We start from the raw sequence: 14,562 nt of genomic DNA on the forward strand, positions 1-14,562 counted from the left end.
ACTCAATTTTCTTACACACAATACATCTGGTTCTGATGTTATCTTCAGTTTCATTTCCATTAGCAACATCATAGTTCTCATCACAATGGAATGCAACATATGTAAGATCTTTCGATCTCCATTTCCTTTTATTTTATTGTCTGTTTACAAATTACGTCAGCTGTTTCACTACTTGTCTTGTATCTAATGCACAAGTCAGGGCCTGTTTCATTTGAGGCTAGAAGTAGCCTACAGGGGAACAAAGGGGAGGAAAATGGAAGTGGATCTGTAGAAATGCTGTAATGGTCCAGGTGTTAGCACTGACTGCTACCAAAACACGGCCAGTTCTCAATACGCATGATAACATATAAACTGTGAAAAGTGGCTATATTAGATTCAATGAAATTAAAATAATAAAAGCAATAAATAACTGAAGTCATTAATTGAACTTTAGAAAAGAGCTGATGATACGCAGAACTGCTTCTGCCTGCATTTCCTGGTAGAGCCGAGCTTTACCGCGTGTTCAGCACTGTGAAGTGTGAAGTACAGGTTCACTGTGAACCGTGAAAGGCCTTTGTCAGCACATTCTTGACATTTCAGCGGGCATCAGTCGGCCTGATGAATCCCTAGGAGGACAGAGAAACTGGATGGACCGGTCTGATCGTCTCCAGGACAACTGAGGTTTAGGTGCGACAGGCAGACGTCACACAAACACTGTAGCCAAGACAAGAAATACAAAACGATTGACTGGCACTATGAAGTGCATCATTATTAAAAAAAACTCATGATTGGAATAAAAACAACGGGCCAACTTGAAGACCAACATAATTATTAAATTATAATTCATATGTATTATTAATATGANGATTGTCAAAGGGGGAGCCTTGTAGCGGGGAAATTATACAGATGGCTAGTCCGCCCCTGAAAATGTCTATGCAAACGTTATTATTAATAATAATAAATAAAATAAAAATTATAAAACAAATGAATCAATTTTTTTTTATTATTATTATTTTTTTTCATTTTTATTTTGTAATCATCTCGCGACCCCCACTCGGGGAACCCCTGCTGTAGATCACCAACACTATGGTTTATTTTCTATTCGCAGGCAAGTCAACGTTGTCGCAGTAAAAGTCCCAAGATAGCTCCTGGTGCAATAAAATGTTCCCTTTCAGTGATTTACTATTATGTCTGATGTTTCTCTATTAATATTGCTGCTGCATTAATGTGTATGTTGCATCATGTTACTGCTGTAGATGTGTTTCCGAGCCACTCCGATTACAACGAGAGTTACAACGAGAACGTGACGTCATATTTACACTAGACGGATCCTTTCTAGCCATAACCCTGTTTGAGGGCTTGATAGCCCACTCCCCCTCCACACTCGTTGGTTTGGAACAGCACTTAATATGGCGGACCCTCCGCACGAACGCGCAAACGGAGGGGTAGGGTGTAGGGGTAGGGTGTAGGGGGCGGGCCTCAATAGCCGCTTTCACACCGCAGGACTTGCCGTACTTTAGTGCTGGCACTAAAGTACCACGGCACTGAATCCGCCAGGGGGCTAGTGCCAATCGCATTCACACCGCAGTACTTTCCCTGAGGCAAGATTACGCTGACGTCACTTCGTCTTCTTCTTCTCTGGGTTTACTGGCAGGCTGCAAAACCACTTCACGGCGAGTACAAAAAAAAACGAGAGAAGAAGAACTATACGGGGGAGGGGGTATAAAGCCTACCCGCTGTACATGAGGCGTTTGTTTACTTTCCGACCTCAGACATGATTGTTGTCTTTGTGCTCATGCTATACAGCTTTGTAACTGGGTTATTGCAGCCAACTAGGGATTTGACCCACTCGTCGGATGCTGTAAGTGCAATGCTGGTTCAGAATCGCAGGCGGTTAAAAGGTGGCTTTCGGAAAAGGATTGGACGACGAAAGGCACACACTATAGCCATGTATCGCCGTAGGATGGCTGAAGTCGATCAGTGTTATCCTCATCATTCCACCGCTCCGGTGTTGTAGTAGGTGTGGTCATAACTGCTTTAAAGTACAAAAAAAGTACTCGCTCAGGAGTGGATGTGGTTTTGTAGCGAGGAAAAAATAGGCTGCCTAACAAAAAAAAATCTGAGTCTAACGGGGCGTGGTTTGCAGTTCACCCAGCCAATAGAAATAGAATAGAAATTGGCACTCTTTTATCACCAGGTTCGTACCACCTCTCTAGCAGGGACTGAAAATGGCAAAAAGAGTTCCCGGCACTGAGTAGTCCCGGCGGTGTGAACGCGACATTATTGGTACTAACGGAACTAAAGAACCAAAGTACCAGGGAAAGTCGTGTGGTGTGAATGCGGCTATTGAATCTAAAACTGTGCTAGCGATACTGCTAGTGCTAATAGTGCTAGCGGGCTTCAGCCGCGCCATGTGTAAATGTGACCTGAGCGAAGGCTCGCAGGCAGGTTAGCTGCTGCGCACGGGTAATAGGTTTTGTTTACCTGAGTGCAGTCTTGCAGTTGCCTGCAAGACTGCACTCAGGTAAACAAAACCTATTACCCGTGCGCAGCAGCTAACCTGCCTGCGAGCCTTCGCTCAGGTCACATTTACACATGGCGCGGCTNGTGAGTGAGTGAGTGAGAGAGAGAGAGAGAGAGTGTGTGTGTGTGTGTGTGTGTGTGATCCGGGTGGTTACTAATTCCTTTTCTTTATGGCGGTAATTTTTGACCGGGAAAACCATGGGTGTTACAAAGTCCATCATCCAAAATTCAATGAAAGTGGTGATCAGCAATTGTATATGTTCAAATGTCTACTGTGAAGGATATCATAAAAGCCTTAATGCAATCGAATAATTAAAAAAAACTAAAAAGTTATGATTCATGAAAGTAGTAAATCGGCCAGATTTGACCCGAAGACAACAGGAGGGTTACATGAGGATATATTTTTCTGGGTCTTTTCTAAAACCATTTTCATGCTAAATATTTAAGCACAGATATACTTTTTTGCAGATTTATATTATTTTTGAGTAAACTATTATTTCAACTGCTTTTAAACAGAGATGAAGTTTGTTCATGCACAAGTATGAGGTGTAGACTGCTGATCACTGGCCTGTATTGTCCTGCAATGAGCACACATATTTGAACAACATTTCTCACCTGAACCATGATAAGTTTTCTCTCTTTGGGCCTGCCATCAGGCCACTCCTCTCCAAAACATAGGTTGATTTCAAATAGAGGAGGGATTGGTGTCTGGCCACGCTGGTGGGCGATTACTCCTGAACACCATGGAGACACATTTATTAGGATTAGATTTGTGGATCAAAGAATATAACATTTTTAAAAAGAGCGAAGACCATGACTTCAATCAGATCTGCATGGTAAAGGTGAGTTTTTCTTACCACTGAGAAAAGACTCCAGGCAAAAGAGTTTGATCTTTCTCTGGCGCTCTATGAGATTTGGTGCAGCAGGGTTTGGAGCACAGGGACCGGACCAGTACACCTTGCACTGGCAGAGACGCACTGCATAGATGTCGTGACCGCTGACCTCCAGGATGAGGCCTCTGTCCATCACATCCAGCAGGCGGTTAGTGAAAATCCTCTGCTTCTCGTTGGCAATGTGCTCCGTGGTCGGAAAGCGTAGCTGTTCCAGGTTCACCGGCCCGAACAGCTCCTCCTGGTTGACCATGGGGCCGAGGTCTCCGTAGAACAGCCTGCAGCCCTGAGGGTTACTGATGTTCCCTGTGGGACACATCTCCTTCCCTCTGTACAGGAACTGCACCTCCAGGTCTGTCACTGGTACAGAGACAAATCCAGACTTATTTTAAACCCATGTATGACATCTCTTTTTTAATTCAAACTTTTACTTATAATGATCCTTCTAACAAGTATTGGCCCTGCTGCTTATTCATCTATCTATGCCATAGACTTTCAATGTTCTCTAAAAACACAAATATAACAATAACAATACGACACATAGTTCGCTGGCTGACATGTGCCATCATACCTGTTATGTTAATACTCACAAAATCCCAAGTGATTGTTTTTTGGTATTGTTTAATTTTTAAAAAGACTACAATGCCCTAGGTTAGGAAATGCATGGACCAGGTTGAGCTACAGTAGCTTAAAATACAAAATCTGTTTGGGAAAGAGAAACAAATTCATTCCTTTTATGAGGTGCAGTGATTTCCTCAATAGAAGAAGTGCATGCTTACTCGGGAGGGAACTGATCCATGTCTCTGGAGAGGCGAAGAATACTTCAGGTAGAGAAGGGGGATGCATTGGGACGTCAGGCAGAGGAGCATGGGGCATTTCACTCAGGGGTGTGGGGTGCATCTCCACATCCACGGGCTCCTCTTTAGGCCAGATTTTAACAGGCTCCTCTTTGGGCCAGACCTCATTTGAAGGGGGACAACTGGAAGGTTGTATGGGGGATCCAGAGCTCATAGGAGACCACATAATGAGAGGAGGGGGACTGGTACCTAAATGAGGAGATCATAGAAAAGAGGGTTTTTGATATACTGCTAGGAAATTAAGGGGAGAAAATGCATTAAGTATGGGGAGAAGATATTCACCATTGGATGGGTACGGAGGGAGAGACTCTGGTGTATCTGGAATATCTTCGTCACCACCATCATCATCATGTGGAGTCCAAGAACCAGCATCTGAGGAACCTGTGGGGTAAAAATTACAAAATCAATTGAAATTCAAAAGAAAAATGCCAATTAAGGAGGACAAATTAATCACTCATATTTAAGCAGCTCTTGTTTACCTTGGTTACTGAGGGGCTGTGGAATGTCGCACACATCATAAATCTTCAGAGGATTCATGGGGACCTCTTTGGTGCCATCGTAGACTAGGTGGAACTCTCTGCTTTTGTTCAGAGCACATCGAAGCTGGGCTTTCCACTTGGCAGGATCAGGTTCATCAACGCCCTCTTGGAACTTCCCCGTCTCCACAGCCCAAGCCTGGAGGAACATTTAAACACAACGGAGGTATCAATATCAGAGTCCAGTTTTACATTCCTGCACTGAATCCACATATTTGTACTGTCTTTCTCAAAGGTAGTTGCACTTTGTGGGGTATCCATGAAAAGCATTTACATATATAATTGAAGAAGATTAAAGATTCAACTTATTGTCATTACGTAGCACAGGTACTATGTAACGAAACGGTTTCTCTGCATTTGACCCATCCTAGTGTTAGGAGCAGTGGGCTGCCATTATGTACGGCGCCCGTGGAGCAGTGTAGGGAACGGTGCATTGCTCAGGGACACCTCGGTAGCACTTGGTCTTTCCGGGACTTGAACTGGTGACGTTCCAGTTGCCATGCCAAGTCAAGTCCCTATATGGACTTCGCCACCACCACCCTTATAGCAATATATATAGCAAAATATGTAGAAAATACAAGAGATTTGTCATCCCTAAATGTTTCCTTTCTCATGACAATATCACCCAATTAATGTGCTCAGTACAAAAAGGGTTTAGTATGTCTCAAGTTACACCGATATAGCAAATGTTCACTTTCTCAAATTGTTTATCAGGTGAAAAGGGACAAATAAGAAGCAACGCTTTCATAGGCAAAGCAGGTCCATGATTAAATAACTGTCATTTTGTGGAACTGGGAGGCCTTGTGATGCAACTCGCAAACCCAGATGTTACATGCAAATAGTTTTGTCTTTTTTTAACTTGTAAAAGCGTATTTAATAACCTTGCAAAAAAAATGTCGATTTAAAAAGAGAGGACCCAGTTCCCTGCCCGTGCAGCAGTGCCAACATGTACAAGCTCTGCCTTGGGGTAAACAAACACTTCGTTTCATGGCCTACATTCATTCCTCTTTTAGCTCAACCATGACATCTGTTAAGTTTAGGTTAACCTTAAATATGGTGTCCTCGTCCTCGTGCTGCGGTGTATGTCGTGTCGCGTGTTTCCATGGGATCTTGAAGCGCATGGCCTCGCGCTCAATCCACACCAGCCCCGGGTATCGCCCGCTGGACACCTGAGACACCAGCCAGGGCTTCAGGCGGACACGTCGAGGGGTGACCGACATCCTGAAAGACAAGACAACACACACCGATCAGTCCACTGTGGATTTTACTGTGAATCATCTCCCCAATAGCCAGAGAGTTTAAACACTCTCAGTGACTAACAATGGTGCAGCAGTGTTCCCAGAAATCCTGCGCGTCCGGGTTATCCAAACATTTTTAAACAGGCACACTTTGAAAGTCGGGATACTATCGATTATATAAGCACTTGTTTGTCATATAACTAGCTCTGCTCGGAGATTACACCCCGTGTTTAATAGTTCAGAGTATCTATAAACGTGAGATTCAATTAAAAATAATTCAGGTTAAAAAGCGACCAAACACGATACTAAAGAACGACACATACCTGTGGTGAACCAGGAAGTTGGAGAGGTCTGTTCTTGGCCTGCTCACCAGCAGCTGGAGATTAAACCGCGTTTCCTCTGCAAAAACCCGAAGTGTCGCAGATTCACCCGAAGGAAATGTTAATAGATAATCATTTGGACGAAGGTGTGAGAGAATAACAACAAATTGTTCCCGGGGAACTCTGGTGTTGTTCACTCGGGCTCGGCCCTTCCCCTTTCCTCACCGAAACTCAGGTACAGCCGTGACGTCACGCCGGCGACACACCTTTTCTGAGCAGCTGAGGGGAAAGCTGTTCCTGAAGCACGTGGACACACACTTTAATTTTCCATCTGAGCATTTCACTGTAAGCCAACTTCACCTCATAACATTATCATGAGTTATAAATCTGACATGTAGATAAACTACCTAATCAAGAATAATTATAAATGATCCTAATGCAATGAATATAATAATAAGTGCTTTTGTAAGGCTCAATCTGACACACGGACATGTTCTTATAATTTATTTTTTTGGTTTAAAATGCTGAACATTTGTTTTGTAAAAACTATTTTAAATTGCTCATTCAGGGTTTATTTACCCTCTTGTTTGTTATTTTCTCCACTGGTGTTTTATATTTTCCTGAAATTGTATTTTATTTGTTTTAAGGAGTTTGTGAAGGAAGGAACTACTACTGTAATTCAGGATTTATTGGTCATACATTAGATTGCGTATAAATTGGTCAGCATTGCGCACTAGCAGACGATATTTATGACTCAGCTGGCAGACAGATTAGGCAGTTTCCATTGAAAATAACAGCCAATTCACTGTGCATTGGCACAAATGGACGGTTGGCGATGATCCTATCACTAATAGTAGACAAAACAGCCCGGCAATAATAAACCACACCCTGAAACTACTCATGGCTTTGAGAGCGTGTGTCCGACATCCAGCTGCGCATATTTGACTTCGGGTTTCTTGGTTTCGGATTAATATCCATAATGAGCCTGTCGCGCATGTGTGTGTAGTGCTAATTATTTGCATTCATTTAATTTAATTTCAAACCTTTATTTATGCAGGTGAATCCCATTGAGATCATTGATCTCTTTTTCATTCTGGGATGGATGGTCAGTCCGAGTCTTTTCTTGATGGGTGTGTTGGTTTGTTATGGTTCCAAGTAGCCAGACACTGTCCCCTAACAAAGGATAAAGGAATCCCCAGGGGTTATACCAGAATATATTTGACATAAAGGGGAGTGTATGGAAGTGTTCAGATTATGAATTTAGCATCCTTAGATTCGTTTTATAAGATGTTGCTCCTTTTTTTTGCATTTTTGTGGCCAACTCCTTTTTCCCTCCGCATTGAGAGATCAAAAACATGACTTGGCTTTAAGTTTTAATGTAGACAGTCCATCTGTGTCAGTAAGTGATAATAAGTCAGAATGTAAAACACACAGACACACAGACATTAGACAAAACATGTAAATTCAAACTAAAACATTATTAAATACTGAGATGTCTATGGCATTGATGCTGGATATCATTTTTGCCTCGCAACTTTTATTTGGTCACACAAAGGTCCTTTTTGCACGTTCTCTCATTTCACTTTATAAATGTGCATATATCTAACTAAGGTATTTTTATTTTTAAACATAAACGCTATAGCCAACAACTTATATCATGAAAAACTCATTAATGTGGAACTGTCATTTAGCTTAATTCAGACTACAGGCTGTCTAATGCATTAACAGTTAACTCGACAACTGAAGAACAAACAGAACGTTTTGTTAGCTTTTTGCTTACAGTTTGCTTGAAATAACTGGAAATGCACACATCCTGGTTGTCCCTATAATAACACACAGTGAAATATCAAATAAAAAAGGATTCCGTAAAAAATCACACCATTTTGAGAAAGGTAGTATAAGGTACTTGTTTAATCTCAAATATGCATCATCTACTGTCTCAGATGTAGGGAGATCTAGGTGGCTCTACTGCACATTATGTGAAACACTACAATTAAGGAACCTGTAGGTTTCACCTAAACACATTCAACTGAACGCGTAGCTTATGTATTGTAAAAATTCATGCAATAGCTACAACATAAATTCAATAATGGCACTTTATGGAGATTGGACTGAAATCATGTAGTTTTATACTTCAGCTAGAGTCCAACAAAGAGTTAAGGTATTAATCTGTCTTTATGATTTGTCTGACTATTTCAGAAGACAAAATTACATTTTATTGCAGCATATAAATTATTTTGACTGTAAAGCATTGTCACAATATTTATGTTTAAGGTGCATGTTGAAAGCATTATAAACTATGCAGTAGAATACCTTTAAGTGTGTCATTGAATACAACATTAATATTTGTCTTTGTTAGTCTGAGTTAGTAAACTCAGAGGAGTTAAATGCTGTTCTTTGACAGTGACCCAGAGATTGGTCCACATCCTTTCATCCTGATGATGATTTATGGATTATCCACCTCTTCAGCTGTGGAACGGTTATACAAAAATGTTTATTTCAGTGTCAATAAAGATAGAGGTATCAGGTGTTGGCTCTCATCTCTTCTTGAATTTTGCTGACAATATGTGTGAGGTCCAAACTCTCTGTTAGTGTCGTCAGCAGCATTTCGTCATTCTGAATCCCCTCCATGAACTCATCATAGGACAGTTCACCTGTAGAATAAACACATACAAACACTAAGCACAATCATTTAATGCTGGTTGTCACCTGGATTCATAAATAGTAAATCCTTTGCTAAATATTTGTTATCCAGCTGTATCCCAATATTCAGGTATTATCGAATGTCTGAAGATTTCTCCCTCCGGTCTTACCATCTCCATCGACGTCAATCTTTTCAAACACCATGTTGGCAAAGTCCTCTGCTGAAATCTCGCTGGTACTGCCATTGATTGCACGGATGGACTGAACACAACACAAAGAAAGGAAATCATTACTGAACATTACATTTAAATTAGCGAATGCTTTTATCCAAAGCAACACACAGTACATGCAATCAACCTAAGAGATACAAACTCATAACAGCAATAATCCTGCAAGTACATTAGATTCAAATAGGCCACACATTTGCAAGTGCTTCATACAGGAATCATAGTATTTTTTTGTCATGTTATGATCATGAACATGCCATAAACTGACACATTTAATGTTTTTGTCAACCAGTAGATGTCAGCCAAGTGTCATCCATGTGCCTCTGAACCTAACTCACAGTAGATCCCACGCTCCTATAAGCCTGAGGAGGGGATTTCTCGGCCTTGTTTCTCATTTGGACCCCAGTGGTCTAAGCAGGTTGTTTCAGGACAGTGTTTGGGATTTCCCTAAGTCTTTCACTAAGCCCTGCATCATGCTTTAACATAAAGTCTCTTTCGCACCTTAATTATCTGAAGTAGCTCCTCTTGGTCGATGTAGCCACTCCTATCTACATCATACAGTTTGAAGTACCAACGGAGCTTCTGCTGCACGCCTCCCTTTAGCACCAGACTCAGAGCGGCCACATACTCCATGAAATCAATGTAGCCATCCTACGAAAGAAAAGCACATTGTGAAGATTGTCATTACCAGAGCAGTACTCATCATGGTATACTCCTGACATTTTAAAGACAACAATGCAAATAGTGGAATAAACTCCTGTTCCCCACCTATTTTTCAAATGTCATTAATGTAATACGCTGAGTCACTAATCAACAACAGCATGAAGAAGAGGTTTGATCCTTCTCGATTAAAGTTGCAGGTCAGTAAGCAGCATTGATGGGATAAGCCCCCTCAGTAAAAGACTAAGTTCTTCTAAATTATTTATGTTAGCAGAAACACACTAAGGAAAGCACAGACAGGCATACATGAAAACTGCACGGTTTTAAAACTAAATGAAAATAACAACAAACCAGTGTCTCTGCATTAAAGCAGGACATAGAGTAACAATAGATGGTCAAAATAAAGTGCATGTAAAGGATTGTATATATTCTTCGTTTTTGTTTCATTGGTTCTTTGCTGAGGATTATGAAGATCATTTTAATCTTAATTCTTCATAATAGCAGATTATCAAAATTATTTACATAGTGAGAGTATGATTTGCATTAATTATATTAGCAGCATTATCATAAGCAATCTACTTTAAAAAAAATGACATGCAATGTGAAATAAACCGTTTAAAACATTTAACAACCACTGATATTCAGTAAAGATGAGAAGCAACTAATGGTGACACTCATCTTTGCTGATAACATTCAAATGTATAATATTAACCTGCTAGAGGAGTATAAATGAACTTACACCGTTCATATCAAACGTTGAGAACATGGTCAAAACGTAGGCATTTGACGCTTCCGACAGATTCCTCAGGCCGAAGAACTGTTTAAACTCGTAATAGGTGAGAACTCCAGATGGGCACTCAGTCATGAATTTCCTGTACCACTGATGACTCTCACAAGCTTGTAGTTCCTCCACACTCGTCCCAGGGCTGTTTCCCATGTCTCTTTTATAAAAATACATTAAAAAAAATCCTGTAAAAACATAGCCAATACCTACAACTGCATTCACTCAGCATCCAGGCAGGGTCAGCATGAAGTGTAAGAGCAGCAGCAGGGTCCACCGTTAGCCCTTCATCTCTTCATCTCTGAGTGCGTATGAAAGGCTCAGAGTTGTAATCCACTTTGCTTGCCAGCAAAGCCTTAACAAAAGAAAGAGATCTATAGTGGTAGCATTAAATGCTTGTGTAGCTACATGACCCCAGCTGCCAAAACCTTAATATCAAAGATAACTGACTGACTTATTGAATCAAATATGAACTATTACAGTTGATGTATGAATTAGTGTGCTTCATGAACTATTTGTTCATCTTACCAAAAACATTCTACCTTAAATGTATTCGTGAAAGCATGGTCTCTTTAGCACTTACTTTGGTTGTGAGTGGCCATCATTAAGCCTTTTAAGCATTCATTTAACAAGTATCCCCTTGTTGCTCTTAATTTTTGTGCCTGCCTGTTCTTTATAACTGTGTTCATGCTTTCTGACAGGGGTTCCCAAAGTCCCGAGTGGGGGGTCGCGAGATGATTATAAAATAAAAATGGAAAATAAAAAAAATAAAAATTATAAAAAAAAATTGATTTTTTTTAAAAATATTTTATTAAAAAAAATTATTATTAATAATAACGTTTGCATAGACATTTTCAGGGGCGGACTAGCCATCTGTATAATTTCCCCGCAACGAAGCTCCCCCTTTGACAATACACTAGCGCAGCGGTTTTCAAAGTGTGAGGCGCGCTTCCCCTGGGGGGCGCAAGAGAGCTTCAGGGGAGGCGCAGCGTGAGACACAAAAGAACGAGAAAAAGACGAGTAACAGTGACACTTGCCCACTGTAGGCTGTCTTGTGGAGACCGGAGTTCGCGCGCGCCCCCACCGTCGCCAAAAAGGCTGTAAAAGTTGCTCATTCCGCTTCCCCTCCAACCACCTTGTGAGTGCATTTTTTTTGGTTTCCGCATTGACTTGGATAAAAGCAATTACCGGTCAAGGCTGCCAGCCAGAAGGATGATCTGCGTTGTATTCCTCTGTGCATCAAAGACGCCAGACTCATTGTTCCCACTAAAGTAGGGGTGAGTGTAAGAAGGAGCAAGTTGCGTTCAAGTGTGTTACCGGGAGCGGCATATAAGGATTTATGGCGCGCGACCATGTAGAAAAAGTTAAAAAAATATGTCTTGAGAACACGGCGTGCGGAAAGTATACGCGTCCGTGCGCCCAGCTAGATGTGCCTGCTCTGTAGAAGGTTTTCGGCGACTGACATCCAAGCGAAGAACGGCTGTCCACAGGCTGCTTCCAACTTTAACAACTGTATTACTTCCAGGGTAGTGAATTGACAATCTCTCTCTTTTCCTCCTCCTCCGTTGTGTTGTTGAGAGGGGGTGTTGTCCGGGGCGCGGCGCGCGGGGGGGGTGGGTGGTGTTTCGGTTTTTTTTTGGGCGCCGCACTGTGTGTTGTTGGTAAGGTTGGAGAATCCCATTTTTTGGAAGGAAACGAGCCGGCGCAAGCAGCGTGCGTAGTGTTTCACCTAAACATTAAACGTAGACCGGCGCCGTCGGTGTAAGTGGACAGAGCACCACATGAAAGCAAAGGAGAATGTTAAAAGAGAGAGGGCGCGCGCGCGGCCGAGAACGGTGGTGCGACTTTTACCATTTTCTTGCGTCTGTTGGATAGGAGGTCATAATCTAGTTTCCCGTTGATAAAAAAGATCCATCTGTTAAGGTTCCCAAACCCATACAGATCTATATGATTATCTTTATTATTCTCTCTCCTTTGATTTCTGGGATAATCCCCACATCTTCAGATAGATTTTCCTTGCATTTCTCGAAATCTTGAAAATTAAAGGAATTTGCTTTTTTTTATTGTCCAAGGTGGCAGCTGCCGATGATAGGGTCGACTGGTTTATTTTTACGGATTGCAATATTGGCATAATGGGCCTTTTTGGAAGGCTTTGAACAATTGTTAGTGATTTGTTATAGTCCTTTTTAATCGTTGGGCGAGAGCGATGAGTGCCAGCCTCCTACTCTACCCATGGATATAGGTTACCCGCAGCGGCCCGTTCTCTCGCGTCACGCGAGTTGGAACAGGCCTGGTGGACGAGCGTTCTCGTTCTTTCCTTGATGGCAGTCGAGACTGTCCCGTAACCTTCCGATACAGGCAGGACAGGGCACATCTAGCTGCAGCCGACGACCCGTAGGTATTTCCGCACGCAGTTACTCAAATACTAGAACGATCATTGTGGTTGCACTAAGTCGAAACAGCGGTGACTGTTTAATGCATGGCGATTTAACTATTCATAGCAAAGCGCGATAGAAAGCCTGCGTATATCGCGCGCGGAACACATCTGCTATATGGGAAACCGCCGCCCCCCCCGCGCGCACCGCCGCGACGTAGCTCCGAGGCCCGAGACAGAAGGTTCTGTCTAACTGCGATCTTTGGCATACAACGCAGGAAGCGTGGCTGCTCGCACAGCGCCTGTCCCACGTCGCACCGCCTCTCCTCGGGCCGCGCGTGCGAAGCGGGTCGCGACGGCGCACGCGCGCGCCGCCGCGCGGGCTCTTTCCGCCGCAGCAGGGGGATGTACAGCCGCGGAACTGGGGAGGGAAGGGGAGCAACATGACGCCGAGCGCGCGGTCACTGGGTTTTGGACTCGGCCACCTGCGCGAAGAGTTTCGGTGTATGTACTGCGTCCCTGATCGTCTTCGGGAGTGGGGGACTCTTTCCAAGTTGGGCGCATCCTTTATCTACAAACATTCGTGGGGGCGGGCGAAATAGCGAATTCCTTATCTACAAACCCAAACCACGGACCAACATGCCACCACCTTGGCACGTGCGTTTGGCAACACATCCCGGCTCTCACCATCTCCGACAGTCCCCACAACATATTTACGTCCCCGCCCGCGCGCGCGCTGTTTCGTCACGCGTTCTTGCGACGTTAACCTGCGTGTGGCTGTGTTCTCGTTCTGTTTGTCGTCTCACCGCTTTGTCGGTTCTGCAGCTTGTATCAGCATCCACGCTTAGCAAAAGGCTCTCTTGCGGCCCTCGCCGCCCTGAAGTTTAGGAGGCTGGGGAGCAAGGACCTGCGCCTCGCGAACCAAAGTTTGGAAACAGGGCAGGCCGCACCTGCCTGGCGCGCGGTTGCTAGGTTGATGCTGATCCGCACGCAAAAACACACAAAGCGGGGGTAAGCTGTGTGTCGAGCCGGACGCCGCGCCTGGTTCCGTACCAAGAGAGAAACAGAAGTACCGCGGCGCGGCGATGACGTATCGAAAAGACATAAGTCTACAGCAGCCAGAGACACGCGTCAGATTGAGCTGTGTGTGCCGCTGTCCGGCCGCCCCCCGCCTCGAAAAAGCGGGCGGGCGTATGCGCCACAACCGCGGGCGAAGTGGAGACGGCCGCGTCCTAACTCCGAGTGTGTCTAGCGTCTGCAGCCTTCACCTGGCGGCGTGCGCGTGTCGCGCACACGCAGCGCGAACCTTCTCTGCGTCGCGGCCGGCTGTTGGAGAGTGTTCAGTATAATGTTCGTCTTGGCACCGTCCGCCGCCTCCGGAAGCGAGGCAGATGGAGCTACCCGGCTCGAGTCCGGCGCGCAATTTGCAGCATATCCTGCACCGGGCGCCTGCGAGGCGAGAGCACACGCACGACGACGAACGCGACCCACTGCTGCTTCATGTGCAGGGAAAGCTTTCGGGGAAACGCGCGCG

General features: G+C 43.8%; 2 protein-coding genes across 2 annotated transcripts; both read right to left on the bottom strand.

Annotated features, from left to right (window-relative positions):
• Positions 1 to 217: 217 nt before the first annotated feature.
• On the bottom strand, positions 218 to 6,583 carry irf6 (interferon regulatory factor 6). The gene is made up of 8 exons (XM_010777554.1): positions 6,347 to 6,583; positions 5,832 to 6,006; positions 4,729 to 4,924; positions 4,532 to 4,630; positions 4,172 to 4,438; positions 3,360 to 3,752; positions 3,096 to 3,236; positions 218 to 228 (listed from the first exon to the last, which is right to left on the bottom strand). Exons 2-8 carry the CDS (start codon positions 6,003 to 6,005, stop codon positions 218 to 220), a joined length of 1,281 nt encoding a protein of 426 aa, XP_010775856.1. The 5' UTR covers position 6,006; positions 6,347 to 6,583.
• Positions 6,584 to 8,236: 1,653 nt separating this feature from the next.
• guca1ab.2 (guanylate cyclase activator 1Ab.2) lies at positions 8,237 to 10,810 on the bottom strand. The gene is made up of 4 exons (XM_010777537.1): positions 10,613 to 10,810; positions 9,715 to 9,864; positions 9,157 to 9,247; positions 8,237 to 8,997 (listed from the first exon to the last, which is right to left on the bottom strand). Exons 1-4 carry the CDS (start codon positions 10,808 to 10,810, stop codon positions 8,867 to 8,869), a joined length of 570 nt encoding a protein of 189 aa, XP_010775839.1. The 3' UTR covers positions 8,237 to 8,866.
• Between the last annotated feature and the right edge of the window lie 3,752 nt (positions 10,811 to 14,562).

The sequence above is a fragment of the Notothenia coriiceps genome, unplaced genomic scaffold (assembly GCF_000735185.1).
Source record: "Notothenia coriiceps isolate Sejong01 unplaced genomic scaffold, NC01 NC01_scaffold00018250, whole genome shotgun sequence".
Lineage (NCBI taxonomy): Eukaryota > Metazoa > Chordata > Actinopteri > Perciformes > Nototheniidae > Notothenia > Notothenia coriiceps.